Here is a 14426-nt window from a genome sequence, read left to right as displayed (position 1 = left end):
ACCAGCTCGAGCGCGTGCTCCTCCCCCGAGTGCCCGAACATATCGTAGCGTATTCTCGTCTCGTAGCCCTTCAGCGCCTCAGTCAGCAGCACGACCGCTTCCATGGAACGTTCTAGACGCCCGTCGTACGAGTTGAACCTGCGGGTCAGTTATGGATAATATGTTTCGTAATATTACGGTTTGTTTTTAGATATAGACCAAAATTAAATGGAACCACACAGGTGGTCAGCTTTAATAAATAAATCATCTAAATCTGTTCACTCAATCGAAAGCTCTAGAACAGTCGAATGGATAACCCCCTCGTTTTTTGAAGTCGGTTGAAAAAAACAAACGTTTGAAAAAAACAAATAAACGTTTCCAGCTTCCAAACATACGACGTAAAACAGACTTCTCTCTTTTGTTTTTGAAAAGATTTGACGCATTTGCCATAAATGCGAAGAAAACTGCAGCTGTGAAACGGAACGTCTGACTATCACAATAAGATACATTTTAACACACTCGTTTAAATATATTTGAACTTTTCCTGTACACTAGGCTGTGTGTAACATACTGCGTAATACGGCTTCTCACCAACCTTTATAATATAAACCAAATTACTGAACATACTGCGTCATACGACTCGCTTCACCAGCATTTATATAAGCCAAACTACTGGTTTCTAGTGCCACTAACCTGTACATACTCCCGGACACGTCAACGACAAGCCTCAGCCGCTTGGGTTTGTCCGGGGGCGAGCCCGGCGGGGGGTCCTGCTCCGTTCTGCGGCGGTAAATCGATCGCTCACCCGTTATACCTTCAAATATAAAAAAAATTGGTGTTGTCTTTATGTTGGTATGTCTATAAACAAAATAAAAAATGTGAATAATATGGTTTATTTTTTTAAATTTATACGTATGTATTTGTATAGTAATACAACCTACGAAAAATGTTCCGCTTTAATAAATAGAAGAAAGAAACTGCAATTACGAGTGTACTAGACACATTGTTAAATTCTGTATTTAACTATATCAAAACTGGTATCGAAAAAGTTTACGATTGCTCCGTATGTTTATTAAGAGTAGAGTAGAGTCACTTCCTCTGCGAATGTTAATGGGCGGTGGTGATCGCTTACCATCAGGCGAACCACCAGCTCGATTCCTAGTCAATTTCAAATTCAAAAATATGTGTGTATTTATTGTGATATTTACATGATATGAAGTTCTACTGTGATCTGCCGTGTGGCGTACAATTGTCGGTTGCCCGCTATATAACATAAAAAATATACAAAATTATATACCTTCAATAATTTTCCCGTCGTCCAATTCCCCGCTGGTCTGGTGTCTGCTCCACTGCCTCTCCTTCTTCTTCGCTTGTAACTCCGCTAGCACTCCTCTCAAAGCACTTATCTAAAAGTTTAATGAACGTTTTAGTAAAAAATTCGGCGCTAAAGAGGTTCAAGGAGTAACATATCAATATCAAGAACTATATTTAACTAGCTGCGCCCCGCTGTTCCACCCGCATATATGGCCTATATGTTATTCCAGTTGTCCAATTTTCATTGCAATTGGTTCAGTAGTTTTTGCGTGAAAGAGTAACAAAGATCCATACATACATACATCAATCCATACTTACAAATGTTCGCGTTTTTAATATTAATAGGAAATAAATATTAAACATGTCATCAGCTTATACAGTTGACAAATTATGATCCGTACCATTTGGTGGACATTTAACTTGATAACTGGATTTTGGAGATTGGTGGACTAATTTTTTTTTTAATTAGACTATAACGTGAATACTTCAGTTATATATTATGCCAAACACTTTATATTGTGTTTCCCCTTTTCACAACTCATTGGTTTCACATCGATAGATTATAATTTACCGAAAATCATTGCATTAAGTTACTCTATATTATGGATCGAAAACCAAATATTTCAATATTTTTCTTAGAATTTGAACATTTCAGCTATACATTACAGATACAAAAAAGTAAGACGTAAGAGAAGTAAGACAGAAATCACTACTATTATTATTATTCTTTTTTTTTTTCCTCTTCCTCTCTAAAATGTTTCTCTTATTATTTATATGGTAGTCTGGAAAGACCGCCTTTTGAACATATTCTCTCTTTTGTTTGTGTTTATCTATGTTTTCCTGCAAATTCTTGTGTGGAATACAGTGTTATCTATCTATCTATCTATCTAAAGTATATATAACCTGTGGTTGCACCGCCCTAAGGAACTGGCCGTACAAGTTGGCGTCGTATTCGCTCATTCTGATCTCGCGCAGTCGCTCCTCGAACACCTTCCTGTTCATCTCGCGCGCCGCTCTCTTCACGTGCTCCGGTATGTCATCTTTTTCCGCGTCGGATAACTGTAGCGGTAGTGTTCAATCGTTGATTATATATGATTATGCGTTAACGGTGGTAAGTGTCAAAACTGTGTTATGACGACTCAAAAGTACTTCTATGAGATGTCCAATTGAATAAATGACTGTTTCAGTTTGAGTTTGAGGTTAGAATTACAAGCTTTTCAGTTCAATATTTATTCCCATGCGCGTGTCTAGTACCTTTGCGAATGCGCCGTCCGTTTTAAAGGGGAAAGGGAGAAGGGAAGGATTGACGACTGGAAAGAAGGAGTGGACTGCAACGGGTAAAGAAAAGGAAACGTGGCTCTGGCTCCCTCAATGACCGTACGAAACACAGTAGCATGCCTATTCCACGCCGGTTTTCTGTGGGTGTGCGGAACATCTCCAGTGCGAGCTGGCCCAATTCGTGCCATGACCAAGAAAATTTATTTCTAACAGATTTGCTAAATCAAATGGTCTCTCATTTGAACCCATGAACTCCATGAACCCTACTCTCCCCCATAAAATCAAACGAAAACCATGTCAACCCAAGTCTATGAACCCAGTTCCCCTCTCTACTCGCCTGGTGCACGTTGTGGCCCTTGTCCAGGCGGTAGGGCCCCCCCTTGCCCCCGAGGCCGGCGGTGTCGCGGCCGCCGGTGCCGCCCGCCCACGTGTTCCCGCCCACGTGCGGCTCGTTCTTCGGGTCCTCCTTGCCGTGCTTCGGTGAGGACACGTCTTTGCTGAAATTTGCATGTGATATACTTAAATTGTGACGAATAGCACTTTTTCTACGTAATTATAAATGTACCACTCGCATTAATCTGTGGCGATTAATGATTATTCTTACAGATTTTACGCATATTTTCGACGTTCATTGTCTAAGGCCTAATATAACAAATTTATAACATTTGCAATGTTCAATTATAAAAAGGCAATAAAAAGAAATTATGACTGTAAAGAAATAATACAAATCATATCATTTAAAAAAAATAATACTTATCAATCAATCGTTGTAATTGCACCAGATCATAAAACTATAACTTATGGGGCTTAACATCCTCCTATACTATGCAATCTAACTTAGAAAACGATTTGGAGGTAAATTCAAATATATAATTATAATCTAAGTTGAACAATAAAGTTAGCATTAAAATTTGATATAAAACTGCGGAAAAATAAAATAAAATATATAAATAGTTGTAGCAGCTCACCCGCTGGTCCTCTCAATAGTGAGCTGCACCGACCCCTCTTTGGGCCTCCCCTCCAGCACTCCCTGGGTGGGCAGGCCGCTGGAATGCAACACTTCGAGGAGAGTGTCCGCTATGTCCCGGCTATAACGGTCAAAGTCGAACACATTGCCTATCGCCGTTACTAGATCCTCTTCTGGGTATTGCTAGAAATATTGAGAATTTTATTAATTAGTCGATTATAAAAATTTCAATGAAACTTAACGTAGATGAAAGTTTAACTTGAAAAATATAAATGAAAAAAGATTTTATTATATAAAAATGAGTGTGAAAATACCTTCAAACTCAATGTAAATGTTAGAAATCTTTTCAACAAAAAAGGTCACCGAAGTTGCTGCAGAGGTAGGCCACCTCAGATAAGAGTAAAAAAAAAAAAACAAAGAAGAAACTGTCTAATCTACTTCATTTTTTTATAGGTTGGTTAAAATCGTAGATACATATTGAGTCTATCCATAGATATTTCGTCATGTGGAAACATTAAACACATCTAAAAAACGTGGCTTAGGTAGGTTCTATAGATATTTGGAAGAAATAATTTTATCCTGAAACTTATGTGACATTTTAAATCATCTCAAATTCCTTTCAAGTTTATACAAACACCATAGGGTGTTATAAGACATTCACCTGCAAATGCTTCACAATATTGACCAACTCCCTCGTAGAATACGGATACGTGAGTTGTCCTTGATCCGCCATATTCCTTAATGAGGCGAAGGCTTGCACCAACTTCTTCATAATTTCTTCCGGAACGTCCGGACCGTACGATCGGAGCAGTTCCATTTCCGATTCGATCGACGGATTGTCAACCGCATGACATGAGAATAGGTCACCTAAGAAAATGTAAGAAAGTGAAGACGTTCTAAAGAAATTCATACTAAAGGTAAATAAATAATGGATTAGTTATTAGATTATCGTGCGATATGCTGTAAGACTATGTATTGTTCGTTTTCTGATACCTTGTATACACTTATTGTGCCAGAAAACCTCTTAATTGAGGAGCAGAATGTTAATAGAGTTTCATTAGATATCGTAGAGATAGAGTTTGATAGATATTTCATTAGATTATAGAAACAAAATTTATCCAATATGCTGCTTTACGCACAATCGAATTAATTTTTTGCTTATCTCCTGTCCTTCAAAAGCATTTGTTCTACATAAGTTTTGATGCGCAACTCTTAATTGAAATAACTTACCCAAAGACGCAAAAAAGTCATTGCCCAAGAACGGGAACCCTGGCCGATTGGCGAGGACAATCATCCTAAAGTCATCGTGGACCGGAATGAAGCTGGCCACTTCACCAGCAGAACTTTCCATCATATCCTTTGGTACAATCCGTCTCCCATCACTGAGGACCATCTCCCCATTCTCGACCAACGTCTTCAGGATACACGTCACATGTGTTGGCGCCTTATCAGCCTCATCCACCACCAACACATGTCCGTACTTAACGGCTTTCACTAACGGTGAATCTTCATAGATGACCACTCCGTCTCGCACTGTGGGCTGCACTGTGAGCGACTGCACTGTAGTATCCCTATGCAACTGTATGTACTCCCTCGGTCGATTTAGCAGTTGCAACAGGCGATCTGCGATTTTGTTCTTGCCCACACCTTGGTTGCCAACCAGAAGCAAGTGGTTGCCAAGCAAGAAGTCTTGCAACAGCCACTCCAACAACCTGACGTGTTGTGGAACGTCGTAGAACAATATATCAGGTACTTTAGTTAAGGCCTTCGTTTTGTAGACTTCTGTACTCGTGTCTCCAATGGTTAAGACGCCGTTTTCAACTGAGCAGCCAATTTGCTTTTCAGAACCACCGAAGAGGCCGAATCGCGATGGAGGTTCTATACCAATCTTTTGACTGGCGCCATCTAGCGCCCGCCTCGCTAAGTTCGGTAGGAACTTAGCTAAGAACGTTCTTTGTATTGTTTCATATGCAGAATCTGTGGGATATTGTGACATTCGACTGGCTATCCTGAGTAGTTGTCGAGTGGACAATGAAGATGATAGATTTTTGAGAGTGCTGTCCTCAGAGTTCCTCAGCTGGTCCGCCAGGTTTATGATAGAATGAAGAGGTGAGGATATATCGCCATACTGTAAATAACAATCAACAATTGATATTCTAGATTATATTTCACGCTAACGGTGTTGAACTTTACGGCTTAATTAGAGATTCAAATTGAAAACATCATAAATGCGAAAATAATGATTTAAGGAAACCGAGCATAGCCAATTCGTACTAAGAATAATTTGCTTACCAGACTGTTTATAATGAATATTTCCTCCTCTTTACTGAGGTTTCGCATTTCGTGGAAAATAAACAAACTTAATATTTCCGGAGAGAGCCAATGGGCCCCACGACCCAGTACGGGTGGTTCAGCTAACGCGACTATTCTAGAAGAAAAATAATTTTAATTAGAATCATTTTTTTTTTCTTCATATACATTTAGTGTTTGTTGCTTTTTTAATCGTCCGAATACAATATTTGAGTGGCTAAGAATTTTTAATATTTATACTGTAATGTTATATTATTAAGTTATCTACATTCAATGGGATTATATATTTCAATGTTTGATGTGATTTTGACCACAATTGTAGACGAGTAATCTACACAAATACTATAAAGAGGAAAGGAAAGGAAGAATTTGTATTTTTGTTTGTTTGTTTGTAATGGATAAACTCAAAAACTACAGACCCATTTTAAAAATTCTTTCACCATTAGAAAGCTGCAGCTTCGCTGAGTGACATAAGCTATATTATGTACCACGGTCGAAGCCGGGGCGAACTGCTAGTGATCAATACTTTTAGTTGGTTTATAAACTCATTGAAGTTGGATGCAATATGGTCCAGAGAATATTACAAATTAGATTAGCGGAGACAGAGACAACAAAAGGCATAAAACTAGGCTATTTATCCAACTACCACGTGAATAATGCCACAGATTGAATTAAATTGAGCTTTATATATATTTAGATTCATAAGTATTATTTTAACTTGGAACTCACCTAAACGCGGGGTGTATTCTCTTAACCCCACTTTCCTCTAGGTCCTTATCAGTGAGGCCTGAAGCAAGTAGATCGTCGTATCTATCGTGCCGAACTAATCGAGTTCCATCGTGAAGTTGCAGCTCTCTGTCGTGAACTAACCTGTATAAAAAATAAGCAATGAAATATGAGGAAACATTAGGGTGTATTATCGTATCGATAGTGTATCTTATCCCATTCCAATAATGACTAAAATAAAACAACCAACCTATGCAAAACTGCCAACGTACTAGCGTGTATCCGGTGCAAACCGTCCAATACAGCCATACGTCCCTTCAAAGCCGCTTCAACTAATGCCGAGTTCCTCCAAACAGTATCACCGTTATCCAATGTAGTTCGTTGCTGTATCAGATCTCTTGCCGTCATATCTTGGTACAGGACTATCGGCTCTATTGTGTAGCCCAATAGAGACGCCAATTGACTGACTAGAAGACTCTTGCCACAGCCTTTTGGTCCTGAAATGTGAGATTCATTGCAGCTGTGCACAGAATATATCTAAAGTGTTAAAAATATTATTTTATGTAAGGAAAAAATAAACCGTTTCATTTATGAATCAGTTAATAGATAAATCACACTAATATTTATAATATATGGATTATAATATGTGGAAGTTAGTTTGTTGATATGTATGTTGGTAAATCACACTGAAACTTCTGAACGGATTTTGATGAAATTTGTTATACAAACAGGGTATTACAGCTGAATTGGGTGATATGGTGCTTTTTATCCCGATTAAACGCTAAAAAAAGGTAAATATCATTTTCTTGAATAAAACAAAATATACTCACCAACAATACAAAAGTCACCCACGCTATGACTCAGCAACAATTCATTCAAAAGGAGACTCTGGTAGTCCGTTTTAATTATTCCTTTCTCTTCTCTCTTACTCTTGCGCTCTCCGCACGGCACACTAAATTGACTCTTACTGCCATTCATTTCTATGTTAACCAGAGCTTCTTTTCCCTTGACTTCTATACCTTGTAGAGACATGGTCCATTTGGGCTTCATATCCATATTTAGATTATGCAAAACTGCTTCCACATTCTTGACGTGATCTTTTGATAAAAACGTTTTGTATGGATATAAGAGGTATAACAATTTGTGGATTGGAATGTTGGGATTGTTTTCCTGAAATTGAATAGAATTAATTACCAATATTTACACATAATTTATTTTTGTTTATTTATAATACTTTATTGTACAAAGCAGAAAGTAAACCTTATACAAAATAATGGCACAATGATATTTCCTACAAGAGGCTATAATACATAATATGTGTTTCTCTAATTATGCGAGAGATAAATTAAATCAATAGAACTATAACATAGAAGTATAATATTTAAATAGATTAAACAATAGAAAAAGATTTGTTTCAAACGGTTCATACTGAATTAGGCGATTTTGCATTTTTTATACTATAAGCGGACACCTCAACTGGTGTTTCGCCTGAAGGTAAACGATCACCACCGCTCATCAACAATGGGATAAGCAAAGGATTGACGACTGGATACGAGGACGAAACGGTCCTTTCAGCCACTATTCGACACAACTCAATGATTTTCTACACCATACTATTATAAATGAATAATTCAACTCTATTCTCAGAACTAAATAGATAAGCAAATATCTCTATTTAGGTAATTAGCAAGATACACAAATGCGTACCAATCCCCTTGACACTGAAATCGCGTAGATGACGAGATCGCGTGAACCGCATCAAAACTAAGAAAGACTAACTTCAAGGGCATTTCGCAACACGCAATCTATTTTGGCTATAAAATATATCGACCATAAAAGGCACTTTTTCAGTTGAACAATTGTCATTTTGTCTTTTTGTCACTCCATAGCCATAAAATCTAGGCATATATGAATTGTGAATACCTATTAACACGTTATCACTTTAGCCACATTTTGAACGATCTGTTTTACGGAAATAATCAAATCATAAATCACACAATTTCTTTTCTAACTTATCTTTCTTTTTCATGCTAGATGACCGTAGTTCTGAACTTACTGATACATCATAAATAACAGCCAGAATTAGTCAAGTCCCTAAACTACACGTCTTTAACACAGCAATAAATAAAAAAGCTTTTAAAAAGACTTTCTGCATCATCATATTAACGTTTAATAGTTCCTCTTACCAACCAACTCATATATTAAACAAAATTTCTTTCCCAATAAGAGTTTAACATATTTTATACTAATATTTTCCTTTTTTATTGTTTTTTTTTTTTTTATTTCAGACTCACCAATATGAATGCAGCAGTATGTAGATTGTCAATGGGAAAGTCTGGCAGGCTGACTTGCTGCAACTCAGGGCTGATCAACGCGTACGCAGCTGACATTAGCTGCTCGAGCTTTGATGGATCTACCCGGGGCGCTACTTCTTTTAACGTTATCAGATGTTCCTGGAAATATATTTTTCGATTCATGATATTATTGTGTGGCCCTGTGATTAACTAAAGTATCAGAGTGTTTATAATAGAACCTTAGGATATGACTACTTATATACATTTACATACAAAATCTATAAGTAAAACATGGAGAGGTTTGTAGGAAGAATATAATATTGATAAAACTCCGCTTATGCAAAAACATTCTCAGGAACTACGGAACCGTTGTAAAAAATTATTTCAGTTGGATATGAATTAATCGTGATGATGATGATGATGATGATAATGATGCTATATACACCACGCCCGAAGCCGGGATGAATCTCTAGTTAGCAGTTGAAAAGCAAAAAAATTAAACAAAATTAGTAGAATTAACGACGCAAACTTGCTTCATTATAGAGGCAATTTTCAAATCAAAATTAATTTCGCAACTTAGCGCAGACCGAATTGAAGACAGCCTGTCACGCAAGGGCGGTTGTGTTTGCACTCGTTGTAGTTTTAATTATTGTTATTTATCATCCTGTGCGTGCTAAATCTAAATTCTTATACAAAGACGTTTACTTCAATGTTAAATATTATTCTGACTTAAATTGTAATAAAACTTTAATGACCCGTTTTAATATTACGCAATTTATTGTGTAGTCCGTATCTTTATATATTCTGCTTAGTGATACTGATTTGCACATTTCCTAAATAACATATACTGTTTATAACTACACTAAAGATCTTATTGATTGAATTTAATGATAAGTTAATATAAATATAGTGGCCGTACAGTCGTCGAAATTCGACCATAACCATAAACAAAACAGTATGTGTGGTGTAATGTATTTTTTTATACGTTATCTTTAAAAATTGTAAGGATTCTGCACTCCTTCTCTATATAAACTCCTCCGTCAGCGCAATCGTCTTAAAAAGGGGATACAACGTTCTTGCTTAATATAGTAATCACACTATATATATTTATATATGATATTATAATTGGGAAAGTTTGCTTGCTTTTTACAAACATCCATGTCCGTCAAACACGCTGAAACTACTAAACGAATTTTGATGAAATTCAGTATACAGACAGAGTATGAGTTGACTTGGATGATATGATACATTTTGTCCCGATTAAATGCTCCCTTGGGGTAAATCAGGTATCTTAATATCCGGGCGGAGCCGGGACGAGCGTCTAGTAATTAGATACACATTAATTAAATCTTTTCGATAAAAAAAGTATATGCGACCAAAACCACTTCTTGTTGTCACTTTAAGAGCTGATACAAAATGCAATCACGTAACCTAGTGAGCCGACGAAAGCTCCGGATAATTGCGGACAAATTGCTTCCGTTTACCGCGGCAATTGGACGTTTATTTGCATTAATCTTTAACAAGGAGTACTTGATAAGTGCATTGTATTCGAGCGATTGTATGTTAATGACGATAAAGGTAAACTGCATATTCATATATAGACTTAATACATAGATGATTGTTTTAGGGTATATAAATTCTCACATTTAACAATTCGAATTTTTGCTTCACACTGATATTATTATGAACAGAGTTGTAAGCTGTATATCACTTCGATATCTATTACACATTTATCTACGTTTTCATAATAATTGAAAACGCGAAAATAACCTACACTTGGAACAGTGCTGGTATAAATATTAACTATAACCAAAAACACTCTAATTGAATTCAAGTCCCATTATAAATTTTTTAATAATAACACCTTATGATGGTGTTACGAAACCGGTTGTTTCTTTATTATATAAATAGTAAAAAAATAACATTCAATCAAAAGGCAGAGCTAGTAAAGCCTTTCAAACGATTTCAAAACAAAAGGTCTTCAATTCAATCATTTTTTTTTTTTTTTTGGGATTTGGGTCAATTCATTCAAAACCTCCTTCAAGCCTCCTGTATGGTCCTATAATTACATAAACATAGATAATGATCGTCTTCAAATTGTAGTACTGGCTGACGGTTTTATTTTTGTTAAAAATTTTAAACCATCCTATCCTAGTAATATTATAAATGTGAAAGTTTGTAAGGATGTGTGTGCGTTTGTTGCTCTTTCACGCAAAAACTGCTGAACCGATTGCAATGATATTTGGTTCGTAGGCAGCTAGACAACTGGAATAAGCAACTTTTTATCCCGATATTCCTACGGGATACGGACTTACGCGGGTGAAACCGCGGGGCGCAGCTAGTAATTCTATAAGTCTACATCTCTAAAATACAGTTCCACCGAGAGGCGACCTCACAAAGTTGTCGTTTAATTCAAATCAAATATGCAAATGATAAAAGTCAACAACACATGACGCGATAACATGCGCGAAATACGATACCGTAAATTATCTAAATTTACGATTCAAATATATCCAATACATACATTGGCTGTCGTAAACTAGCGAAGTACTGCCATGATACAAGATAGTGATCTTTGTATGCTAAAGAGTTGCGAACTATCGCGAGCCTGTGACCTTAATGCGAGGTATAACTATTTCTAGATAAGAGAACGCTTCTGTAGTGATACTGAAAATAATAATAACACGTTTTCCAAACACGCAAAAGCGAAATTGAACTATGTTTTGTTTTAAAACAATGATCTATCTTAAGAATTTGTAATTTTATTGAAATACATTTAAATCTTTTTTTCATAAATCGACACAAATATTTCGTATTTCCATCAGGTTATTAATTCGACGGATTTTTTTTTAAAGTTTTTATGGATGAATCGGTTTTATGTTTATTTTTTAAGTAAGCTGGTGCCTGTCATGTGGTCCCATTAAAATTTAGTTATGGCAATATGAAGGCCGATAAGCTTTTTATATTAAAAAATAATGCCTAGTACAATTTTTTCCCTCTCATAGAATATTTATATTATACACTCATAACTGGATAGGTTAGGCAGTACCATAGGCAGATACCGCCATCCATCCACAAAATGTTAGATTTAATAATAGACCAGATTGCAATGAAATCACACAGTCTCATATAATATAAAGCGTAGTAAAAAAACCAAAATAATTTATAAGATAATAATAAACTCCAAAGCAATTCTTACGTTTCAGATAAACAGCAAAAAAACATCAAGGAAGCATTAGCGCTTAAAAGAACACATCTGAAAACAGCTCGAACACATTTCGTAGCCTATAATTTACAGCAAAGATGCTATCGCTAAAAGTTCTATTAGGTGAACAAACTTCGAACATTCGAAACTACTGATTTCGCCAAATAAACTAAATGTTCCGTGCAAAATAACAGTTCCTTTGGTACCTTTATGAATTAATACAATCCTAATGCCAACTCTACATTCTATGATGAAGATAATTTTAAAGCAAATAAATTAAGACTATTTAATTATTGAATGAATTAATATGATCCTAATGCCCAACTCTATATTCTAGGATAAAGATAATTTTAAAGCAAATAAATTAAGACTATCTAATTATTGAATGAATTAATAAAATCCTAATGCCCAACTCTATATTCTATGATGAAGATAAATTTAAAGCAAATAAATTAAGACTATTTAATTATTGAATGAATTAATAAAATCCTAATGCCCAACTCTATATTCTATGATGAAGATAATTTTAAAGCAAATAAATATTAGACAATTTAATTATGCAACAATACTTCGCTGCAAATGTTTGGTAATACATATTTATTTAGAAAAAAATTATTGATGTTTCCATAAATAATTACACAAGAATCCAACTTTTAAGATGCCCCCCGAGAGTCAGAACCACTATTTAACTAATAATAAATATATATGGTTATGCTATGAACAAATGATTGAAAATCTTCATAAAAACCCTTTTACGCACCTTTACGTTCTTTATATTTAACTAGCTTTTGCCCGCAGCTTCGCACGCATTTATTCAAAATAGTTTAATAGATGTTATAATACATATAAACCTTCTTCTTTATGCACTCTATTTATTAAAAAAAACCTCATCAAAATCCGTTGGGCAGTTTTAAAGATTTAAGCATTCATAGGGACATATGGACAGAAAAAGCGACTTTGTTTTATACTATTTAGTGATTTGTACACAATTACAAAAAACAACACGACCACGTCTGTTTCACGTAATTTCTTGTTCACGCAACAATGTGTTGCTATAAACGAAAATTCGAGGAAGTTTGATTTTACATTCTAAACCTTTGTCTGGAGGTTCCTCGTGCTCCAATAGAATATACAGCTACCTTTAAACTATCCCTCTGTCACAAAGTAGCGTGCACCCAGTTCGTGGACGTACGAATAGACGACATTTATCGCCGGAGAAGCGACCAAATTAAATTATACCATGCCAATTTCCAGGGAATATTAATGCGACCTCCTCGTAAACAAATATAGGGTTACCCTATAATTTGCCAACATAAAGGGAAAGGACAATAATTTTATTCCATCCAAATATTTGTTATTTACTGCATGGTGAATGAATGAATAATGATTTTTTTTTTTAATTTTACCCCATGAATTTACCAATGCACAAAAGACTGCCTTATCGCTGACAGTGATTACTACCAGACAAAAATACGGAGACGCGTAAGTGAGACATAGTGGTGCATTATAAATAAAAGTACCAGATCAGAATCGGTAATAATCATACATGGTGTTTCCAATTTATCGACAGAAATTAGAATGTTAAAAGGCTTCGTCTTAATACTATGTCGTCTACGCCCCTATAATTTGGTCACAAATATAAATTTTTAAAAACTATAACCGTACGTACCCCTTACCCTTTTCTACCCCTGAAAATATTCGTAACTTTCGTGGTAATCAATTATATAGTGGTTATTTTAAAATAAATGCCATAAAATAATTGAAATACCATAAAACTACGAAAATAGCATCTTGATTCTTGACCTTTGAACTACCTACCTTAACTTTCACTACTTATTCTTAACCCATGATTTCATATTTAGTATAAACAGTAGCATCCCTACTAAATTGAAATTATAGTTCTCAATAAAGAATCTAAAGACTTTAAAGTTAGCAGTAAAATGCTAAAACCAAAGTGTCACTGATCACATCAAAAAATAAATAAAAAACAAAGCAGTTCACCAAACTTATAATTGTCGTCTTTTTGCTTGAAAAATGTGAACGAAGTGGAACTTTGCATGATCTAATCCAACTGGATCGTAACATTTCATAAAGTTGATCGCACACGTGGTTTTAAAATTGGCGGGATTCCTTATTTAATATATTATAATAATGGATAATGAAATAAATTATATTTAATTTCAATGTTTTTACGAACAAACGATTTTAAAGAGTCGCGTAATTTGCAAACATTATCAATTCTACAGTGACGATGGAAGACCTCCAGACCGAATTTTAGCAAGAACGAAGAATCTTGATGAGGACTATCCAATTATGCAGAATGCATGTCCTAATCCATTTCTTATAACCCTAT

The 14426-nt window shown here is 35.4% G+C and overlaps 1 protein-coding gene across 1 annotated transcript in view; it reads right to left on the bottom strand.

Annotated features, from left to right (window-relative positions):
* Positions 1-14426, bottom strand: part of LOC119838716 (von Willebrand factor A domain-containing protein 8) — a 24158-nt gene that overhangs the window by 2489 nt on the left and 7243 nt on the right. Inside the window, exons 6-18 of the mRNA XM_038364800.1 lie at positions 8869-9027; positions 7405-7744; positions 6825-7071; positions 6578-6718; positions 5831-5966; positions 4769-5666; positions 4200-4405; positions 3540-3721; positions 2909-3068; positions 2197-2352; positions 1277-1385; positions 673-793; positions 1-138 (exon numbers count right to left, since the gene is read on the bottom strand). The exon at positions 1-138 is cut by the window's left edge and continues 43 nt beyond it. Of these exons, the coding sequence (XP_038220728.1) occupies positions 1-138; positions 673-793; positions 1277-1385; positions 2197-2352; positions 2909-3068; positions 3540-3721; positions 4200-4405; positions 4769-5666; positions 5831-5966; positions 6578-6718; positions 6825-7071; positions 7405-7744; positions 8869-9027 (2993 nt within the window). The remainder of the gene's footprint in view (positions 139-672; positions 794-1276; positions 1386-2196; positions 2353-2908; positions 3069-3539; positions 3722-4199; positions 4406-4768; positions 5667-5830; positions 5967-6577; positions 6719-6824; positions 7072-7404; positions 7745-8868; positions 9028-14426) is intronic.

The sequence above is a fragment of the Zerene cesonia genome, unplaced genomic scaffold (genome assembly GCF_012273895.1).
Source record: "Zerene cesonia ecotype Mississippi unplaced genomic scaffold, Zerene_cesonia_1.1 Zces_u004, whole genome shotgun sequence".
NCBI lineage: Eukaryota > Metazoa > Arthropoda > Insecta > Lepidoptera > Pieridae > Zerene > Zerene cesonia.
This window is presented reverse-complemented; position numbering and strand designations above follow the sequence as displayed.